Genomic DNA, 9,440 nt, shown 5'->3' with positions numbered 1-9,440 from the left:
TACATCAAAAAAGTTTTATTTTTATTTGATTTCAATTATTTTTCATATTTTGTTTTACATTTTATACATATTTTTTTTGCAAATATCCATTTTACAATAGCAAATATTCATAAATGCGATACAAAAAGCAGATGTATGTATATAATGTACGAAATAAATTATTTAAACAGTTATCCTCAAATATATATGCTACATCTTCAATTATAATGCTGATGCATCACTGTTAGTGAAAGCAAGAACTGTAAAACACACTTCTTCTGGATCACGAGCCATATATTCTTTACAAACACGTGCTGCATCTTCTAATAATGTTTCTGGACTAGTTGTACCATGATTAATAGGAGCAGATTTACGTCCATCTAGAAAATCCCATATGGAAATGTTATGTTATTCTTATAATATTAATCATTATAATTATTTATTATTAATTAATATTTAATGTTAATGTTATATTTTTATGTTAATTTTATATTTTATGTTAATTATATATTGTAGAATTAAAATATTTACCTAATTCATATAAAACTCCATTCTTTTGTATGAATGCTACAAAATGATGATAAACTGGTTCTTCTTCACTTGGAACCTATTAAATATTTTAAATTACATTTCTATGATTGTAAAAAGCATAAAAATCATACCTCTGTTTGTCCTTCTTGCGCAACATCTTTATGAGTAGTACTAATACCATGTGATTCCATTAAATGTTTTCCACATTCCGTAAAAGAAAGATTTTTTGCATCATCTAAGAAAGTTTTTAAAAAACCATCTTGAAGATTTATGCTGAAAAAATGAATTAAATAAACTATAACATATATCTGTTTCAAAACAAATTAACAAATTAAATTAATTATGTATTTTGAATAAAATGTTTACATATTTTGATTATTTGCAACACTGTGAATTAATGCAATTGTGCCACAGGCATTATGAATGTATTGTTTCATATGAAAAACTTCTGCATCTTTAAAATTATTTGCATCTTTCATTTTATCAGTTTCTTCTTCATCTTCTAAACTGTTATCGCCCTATATCATATAAAATTATTATAAATTATATATTATAAATTATCTTAAAGAAATAAATAAAAATATGAATATAATTTTAATTTTTTAACCTTTTTGGATAAAGGATATAATAAAATAACAGCAAGAACTGGTTTAGGTACAAGGGCTAATAGATCAGGTTCCAATCCATAAACATCAACAATACACCAATCTTTTGGTACACCTAATTTGTGTAAAAACTGTAAAATAAATATTTTTATTACAAAATTTTATAAAAAATTATTAACAAAATTATTTTATAATGAATTTAATTATTTCATATAAATTTATCAGTTAACTTTTTAATAAATATATAAAAAAAATTTTTTAATTATTTACAATATAAAGCAATTACGATATTGTAGAGGTTAATATCAACAATGAAAAGTCATGATTTACCTTTGTCATAACCTGAAAAAGAAAAAAATGAATTTAATTTATACATAAAATTGTATTTAACATTAAAATAAAAATTCTTACTTCTGGATTTGATTCCATTGGTATCCAAGACGTCATAGTGAATTTTATTAAATTTTATTTTATCTAAAAAATATAAAATTCAAAACTTCACATTTAAACTTTACATTTATTATAAGTAAATTTTAAAAAGAATTTTTACAAAAATAATTACTCACAATAAATGCTAGAAATTCACTAAAGTGTATTTGTAATGTTATACTTATGTAAAATTTAAATATTGATATATATATTAATTTATTACACTCTGACGAATTTTTTATCTAAGCTCTGTAACATTGACACAATTGTGTAATATGTTATTGGCTCTTAATAAAGTCGATATTATACTTATATGAGTAATAATAAAATATTTATTTTTATTTATAATTTATTTTATTAATTTTAAAATATAAATAAAAAATTTAATCTATTTCATTAAATTTTTCAATTGTCTATAGTAGTAAAAACAGCTAACATTTTAAAATTAAAATATCTTTAAAATTATTAGGCAAATAAGTACATATATTTTTATATAAATATATATTGTATTAATCAATATTACTGTTTTTTTATTTAAAAAATCTTTGAAAAGATAATAACAAAAAATGACTATAAGATTTATTTTTTTAATTATTTTAAATATTGATTTATTAATAGAAATTTTATAATTAAATAATAGATTTGTAAAATAAAAAATACATTAAGACTATATAGCAAAAATTTTATTACAAAGTAATAAAATTGCCACAAAATCTTTGCAATTTGAATACAAAATTACTATATTCATTATATCTATCAAATTAACTTTGATATTAAATTTGCACTAAAAACAGACTTTAACAAACAAAATTTACATAATTTGGCATATCTTCTTTTGACATCAAATATATAAAATGAATAGTTATAAATGAACTTATTAACAAATTAACACAAATTATAAAATTAATTTTATCATATAAATAGACTCTACAAATCTATCTTTTAAATAATTTATTTCAAAAATATATTTAAAAATAAATAAGATATATAAAATATTTATTTTATAATTATTTATTTTTTATATCAAAAATGTATACATAGTAATAAATAAATTAAGATTATAATTTTATATTTGGTAAAACTGCAAATAATTTTATTTTAATTTTAATTTTAATTAATTAAAAATCTTTTGTGTATCATTACATTCATATATATTCATAATTTTAATTAATTAAAAATCTTTTGTGTATCATTACAATCATATTCAAGAGTGCTATTTCAAATCCTCTTCTATATCATGAATTGAAGAACATGAAAAAAAACAATTAGATAAAATATATTAATGTTAATAAAATATAATATTAATTTAAAAAAAATAAAATAATTTTTGCATGCCATAAATATAGAAAATGAAAATAATCATTGTATAAAATCTAATTTGCAATTAGAATATTTATATTTTAATTACAATCATTCATTGTCTTTGTAAATTATTTTATATTACATAATATATTTATATATATTTAATATGTTTATATCATGTAATATATTTATGTATATTTATATCAGATTATACTTATATCATAATATTCATATAAATATATGAAATTAATACAAATATAAATAAATTAATATATGTATATTATAAATCTAATATTATTATAATTTATATGAAAAGTAACAATATAGTATAGCTGTTTTTGAAAGCAAAAGGTAAAAATAGATAAATTTTAATGATATAGATTTTCACTGTATATAATATTTCAATATAGTATATATAATATATTATAACATAAAATATATTGTATATAAATAATATTGCATTTTGCATTTATATTATTCTATCATCATTATTTTCTGATATATCTTTTTAAAAAACATTTTTTAATATATTTATATTTCAAGTATATTTCAATTTAAATTCAATCTTCGTTAAAAGCTTGAAACATTTAAAATATAAAAAAAATATAGAATAATATAGTAGAACTTGATATATATCAAACACTTGAAACACAAAAAAACATGTACAACTTGATATATTACCATAGCTTATCATGATTTTAATAAAAATTGACATAAATTTTGGCATAAATCAATCATTTTATATATTTTTAATTATTAATTTATTAATATAATTTGATAATCAAATTTTATATCGAATTTGTAATATTTTAGTTATAAGACTTATATCAAAAAATTTTAAAAATCTGGCAAAAGTAAATATGATTGATAGAGTGTATTATTTAATCTTATTGCAAATAATATAACAAAATTAAAATTGATAATCAAATATATTAATTTTCAATCTTGTATATAAAATGAATATATGTATAAATATGTATAAAATATATTTGTACAAAATATTTGATATTATTTAAACTGAATTTTAGTTTGCAAAAATTTCATATTTAATTTTTAATAATATTTTTATAATATATTTTTTATAAATTTAATGAGGAATAATACGCAAAAAAATTCATCTTAATTATTAAAATTTAGTTTAAGTTTAAAATATTTACAAATTTGTGAATAATTTTTGATAGTTATAATATTATATTAAATTTTTATTGCTTGAGAATAATATATATATATATATATATGTATGTATGTATAAATCACTAAAAGACACTAAATTTGAATTAATTTTCAATCAAAGAATTTCATATGATACAATTAATATATAAATTCATAACATCATATTATTTCCATTGTCACTGCTAAATTAAATAAAATTAAATAAAAGTATTTTAATCTTAAATATCTTAAATAATCTTAAATAATAATTTTAAATAAAAATATCGCACGTGATACGATAGTTTTGCTTTAAAAATTTGGCCAACAAAAAGAGAATTAAACTATAGAAGAATAGCATATTATCTACGTCTGACAAATTATAATTCAAGTTGAATTAAATCAAGAATTGTTACACTTATAAGGTCACTTAAAGTCTTAGAAGGTTCTTTTCACATTTTGATTTTGAAATAATAGAAAGAAAAAAACTGATTGAGGAAAAAACATAATGCGATTATATCGTCAGGATATATGTGTAAAATTATATTTCACACATGATATTGAATTTTTCGTAATATACAATATTATATCATGAGAATAATAGTATAGCATAAAAACATATATCTTATATATGTTTCCAACTGTATTGGAATTGTATAGTATTGATATATGTCAATCGTATCGAACACAAATTTAAGTAATATATGTCGAAAAAATATATGTCTATTGAATATTGTAATTTATTCATTATTTGTGATATAATTCGATAATTTTTTATTAATAATTTTTTATTAATAAAAAAATATTATATTCAATTATTTTCAACATATGTTGCTTGGATTTCATATTCGGCACAGACTCAATACGTAGCATCATGGTGATTAGGTTGTGCGTCCTATGATTGGTCAGTGTTTTTTATTAATAATTCATTAACAAAACTATAACGAAAATTTAAAAAAAAAAATATTAAAATTATTTCAAGAATTTTCAGTTAATTTTCAGTTTTTAGAATACATATATGTATGTATATATGTATATTTATAGATAATCTATATGCATATTAAAATTCACTAGCATTGATTGAAACAAAGAAAAAAAAAATGATAAATATTGTTTCAAATATAACCTATAGATAAAATTATATATTTATTTATGAATAATTATTAAAAATAATGTACATATTTTGAATAGAAAATTATAAAAAATGACAAAAATGATGCAATTTAAATTCAAAATATATGCTATTGAATCGAAATTTTGTATTTATTTTCATTTATCAAGAATATATACATAATAAATTAATAATATTAAAAATATTAAAAATAATATTAATAACATTTCATAATATTTTACATTATCTTCAAATTTTGTAAATTTATCAAAATTATTTTCTTTTGTAATCAATAATTATAAATTAATTTTCTTTAAATTATGTGTATTTTTTTAATTTCTTATTATTTTTTTAAACTAAAATAAATTATAAGAAAATAATTACAAATTGTATATTATCAATTAAATTTAATTTTTATTTTTATTAAAATTTAATATTTAAATTAAAATTTAATAATTTAATTAAAATTAAAATTAAAATTTAATTTTTTTGAAATTATAATTTCCAAAATATAATTAAAACACATTATGTTTAAAATACTATTTAAAATCATAAGAGTGAAATAAAAATTAACAGATTAAAATAAAAAATATATATAAATAATATATAAAATATAATAATAAAATATAATAAAATATATATAAAATATATTTTAGACTTAATAATGTTTATATTATATTTTGTAAATGTTTACATTACTTTGAAAATAAAAATTTTTATCATTATTTTGTTTGCATATTACATAGATAATTTGCGTTAAAGTAATTAATCGAATCCATATTTAATAATAATTAAATCAATAGCAATAATATTGATGAAATTCAAACGATTTAATATTATAATAGGAGATATCGAAATTTTTAAATACTTGATATTATTTTTTGGTACTGATATTTTTTAAAATAAAACTGAATTAGTCATTTAATATCTTATGAAAATATCGATATTACTTATTTTATATTTTATAAAGATTTTATTAATTTAGAAAGATTATTGGATTAAGAAGATGGATTAATTTTCATTTTTAAATATCAAGATCAGATATTGATCACTTTATTATATATTCGAATAATAATAGAATAAATATTAGAGAAAGCAAGATATTATATATCAATTAACAATAATATATATCTATTATTCATGATACCTAATAACTCTTTTTCTTTTGATCAATGATATATAATAATTTTATTTAATATTAAATGTGATTTCAATATGCTTGAATGTATTAAATCAATTAAAATTAACCAAACAGATTTGCATTTTTTATAGAGGACTTCTTCAATTATATCTTAAAAGTTTCGATCGTTTCGAAAGTTTTATTTTAAAAATTTTGATTGTTTCAGAGATTTTTTAAATTTTCAAAAAAATTCAAAATTTTTATCATCTCACTCATATTAGCTGTTTTTCTTATTAATGTTACCTGATTCTGATTTTTTATTGGTACTTTTCAAAGAATAAAATCAAAAATAAAAGAAAACAATGGATTATGGAAATGAAATAGAATAACTTTCAAAAGATTTAAATCTTTCAGTTTTGAAACTTTTAAAATAATTAAAATTTTTAATTGAAATCAAGATTTTCAAGATTTTCAAGAATTTTTAAATTTAAAATTTTCTTAAAATATTAAATTAAATTTAATATTTTAAAAATTCGAAATATTTCAAATTTTATTAATATTTATATTATATAATTTGAATTCTCTATCTAAAAGGCAATTTGAATCTGATGCACGGTGCTGCTTATATTACTTAATTAGATTAAATGAAAATCCAATATGGCATCATTGCTTACAAAATTTTCAAAAAATTTTTAATTTGAATAATTTCAATAATATATGTGTGACTTTTGTGTAACTTTTGAATTTAATTATTAAATTACTCTAAATTTAATTTAAATTATTAAAATTCAATAAATTATTTTCAAATTTATAAAAATATCAAGAAAAGTTCAAAAATTTGAGTGCCTCAAATTAAGTTCAACTTTTATTTATAAATATATTATAAATTTTAAGAAATGCAATGATTTTATCAATTTATATTGTCTTAATCTTTTCAATATTATGTACATCATGGGAAGATCAATATATATCTATAATAACTGATAAAGAAAATTATAAAATATTTCGACCTATAAAAGCAGAAGTAAATAAATATTTTCCAACATGGAATAGTTTAGATAGTCGTCCACTTCCAAATTGGTACAATGATGCGAAATTTGGTATTTTTATTCATTGGGGTATTTTCAGTGTTCCTAGTTTTGGCTCTGAATGGTTTTGGAATAATTGGAAAGGTAATTTATATTTTTTATTATTAATTATAATATTTTTTGCTTAATTTAAAATTCTATTTTTCAAAATAATATAAATTTATATATAATTAAATTTAAATTTTATATATAGAAGAACATATTGGTACAAAATACCATGATTTTATGAAACAAAGGTATCCACCTAATTTTACATATCAGGATTTTGCTCATGATTTTACTGCTGAATTTTTTAATGCATCACAATGGAGTGAACTATTTCAAGCTTCAGGTGCAAAATATATTGTATTAACAAGCAAACATCATGAAGGATATACTTTATGGCCTTCAAAATACTCATTTAGTTGGAATTCTATAGATGTAGGACCACAAAAAGATCTTATAGGTATTAAACTAAAATTTTTATTAATAGTAATAATCCAATTTTTTAATTAATAATTTTTAATATTAGGTGAATTAGCTACAGCGATAAGAAATTTAACTAACTTGAAATTTGGTCTTTATTATTCTTTATATGAGTGGTATAATCCTCTTTATCTATTTGATAAAAATAACAATTTTACAACTCAAATTTTTGTTGAACAAAAGATAATTCCTGAGTTATATGAGTTAATAGAAAAATATAAACCAGAAATTATATGGTCTGATGGTGATTGGGAGGCATCAGATGATTATTGGAAATCAAAAGAATTTTTAGCTTGGCTATATAATGAAAGTTCTGTGAAAAATACAGTGGTAGTAAATGATAGATGGGGTCAAAATATATCATGTCATCATGGTGATTTTTATACATGTTCTGATCGTTATAATCCTGGTAAATTGAATCTAACATAAACAATATTTTTTTTCAATTTATATTTTTTATTTATTTATTTATTAATTTAAATTTCTTAGGAATACTTCTACCACATAAATGGGAGAATTGTATGACAATCGATAGAAAGTCTTGGGGATTTCGTAGGAATGCTGTTCTATCAGAATATTTTACTTTAGAAGAATTAATAAAAGAATTAGTAATTACAGTAAGCTGTGGAGGAAATTTATTAATGAATGTAGGACCAACAAAAGATGGTATTATTACTCCAATATTTGAAGAAAGATTGCGCAAAATGGGTATACTTATAAATAAAAAAATATATGTTTATAAATATAAATTTATTTAAATATATAGTAATTTATTTAATAGGTGATTGGTTAAAAATAAATGGAGAAGCTATTTATAATACTGAACCTTGGACAATACAGAATGATACTTTAACTTATAATGTTTGGTATACACAAAATAAAAACACAAAACAAATTTATGCAATAATTCTTACATGGCCAAATAAAGGTGTATTATATTTGGGATCATTTCGAGCAACTACCAATACGCAAATTTCTGTACTTGGATCTAATTTATTAATAGAGGTACATAGCAAAATAATGAAATAATAATAAAAATGCGAATAAAAATGTAAACTATAGATTTTTTTTTAAAATGATTTTTAAAAAAATATTCGACAAATATCGATTTATATTAATTGTTTAAAAGAATTTTAAATTTAAGAAAGTAAAAATTATTCTGTTTGCATTTAATTGTTTTTTTATTTTTTTAAAGTATAAAACAAAAATTTATATTTTTAATTATTTTTTTCAAGTTGTTTTTTTTTACTAGCCTCATTATTTTCTAGCATTATATATATTTAATTTTAATAAAAATTTTACAATATATAAATAGTAATATAAATATAATTGTATAAATTTAATACTATATCTTTAATTTCAGTGGAAACAAACTATTGAAAAGTTGAAAATATTCTTACCAGCAGAACTTAATAGAGGACAACCAGCTTGGACATTGAAAATAAAATAGAAATAACAATAATCCTTCATAAATGAGATTCATTTGTAAAAAGATCAAATTATATATTTGCAGTTATGATATATTCAAACATTACTTAAATTCTATTCTTAATTTAAAATATTTGAAGTTGTTGAATTTTTTAAAGATTTTTTTTACCTAAAACATAGATGACAACGCAAAAATAAACAAATAATTTCCATTTTTGAAATAAAGATAAAAT

At 18.2% G+C, this 9,440-nt stretch overlaps 2 protein-coding genes across 4 annotated transcripts; one reads left to right on the top strand and one right to left on the bottom strand.

The window, feature by feature from the left end:
- Positions 1-1,816, bottom strand: LOC409387 (ubiquitin carboxyl-terminal hydrolase). 2 transcript variants are annotated; one of them, XM_392902.7, is made up of 8 exons: positions 1,682-1,816; positions 1,527-1,589; positions 1,446-1,457; positions 1,118-1,246; positions 877-1,028; positions 642-783; positions 511-586; positions 1-359 (listed from the first exon to the last, which is right to left on the bottom strand). In XM_392902.7, the coding sequence occupies exons 2-8, from the start codon at positions 1,560-1,562 to the stop codon at positions 202-204; spliced, it is 705 nt and encodes a 234-aa protein (XP_392902.1). In that variant the 5' UTR covers positions 1,563-1,589; positions 1,682-1,816; the 3' UTR covers positions 1-201. The 2 variants fall into 2 exon arrangements, with proteins under 2 accessions (XP_392902.1, XP_016772827.1); XM_016917338.2 differs by lacking the exon at positions 1,446-1,457.
- A 5,057-nt stretch (positions 1,817-6,873) lies between these two features.
- LOC412394 (alpha-L-fucosidase) lies at positions 6,874-9,340 on the top strand. Of its 2 annotated transcripts, none has more exons than XM_395852.7 (6): positions 6,874-7,398; positions 7,508-7,759; positions 7,826-8,188; positions 8,269-8,487; positions 8,561-8,784; positions 9,143-9,340. In XM_395852.7, exons 1-6 carry the CDS (start codon positions 7,128-7,130, stop codon positions 9,227-9,229), a joined length of 1,416 nt encoding a protein of 471 aa, XP_395852.4. In that variant the 5' UTR covers positions 6,874-7,127; the 3' UTR covers positions 9,230-9,340. The 2 variants fall into 2 exon arrangements, with proteins under 2 accessions (XP_395852.4, XP_016772826.1); XM_016917337.2 differs by having other exon boundaries at positions 8,546-8,784.
- The last annotated feature ends 100 nt before the right edge of the window (positions 9,341-9,440 follow it).

Source organism: Apis mellifera, linkage group LG7, assembly GCF_003254395.2.
Source record: "Apis mellifera strain DH4 linkage group LG7, Amel_HAv3.1, whole genome shotgun sequence".
Lineage (NCBI taxonomy): Eukaryota > Metazoa > Arthropoda > Insecta > Hymenoptera > Apidae > Apis > Apis mellifera.
The sequence above is the reverse complement of the archived record's forward strand: the minus strand, read 5'-3'. Positions and strand labels throughout refer to the sequence as shown.

Coding starts and splice junctions, on each gene's coding strand:
- LOC409387 (XM_392902.7), bottom strand. CDS start 1,562: ATGACGTCTTGGATACCAATGGAATCAAATCCAGAA. Junction 587..641: donor CGCAAGAAGGACAAACAGAG/GTATGATTTTTA, acceptor AATATTTAATAG/GTTCCAAGTGAAGAAGAACC. Junction 360..510: donor TGGAGTTTTATATGAATTAG/GTAAATATTTTA, acceptor GGGATTTTCTAG/ATGGACGTAAATCTGCTCCT.
- LOC412394 (XM_016917337.2), top strand. CDS start 7,128: ATGATTTTATCAATTTATATTGTCTTAATCTTTTCAATATTATGTACA. Junction 7,399..7,507: donor GTTTTGGAATAATTGGAAAG/GTAATTTATATT, acceptor TTTTATATATAG/AAGAACATATTGGTACAAAA. Junction 8,785..9,142: donor GATCTAATTTATTAATAGAG/GTACATAGCAAA, acceptor CTTTAATTTCAG/TGGAAACAAACTATTGAAAA.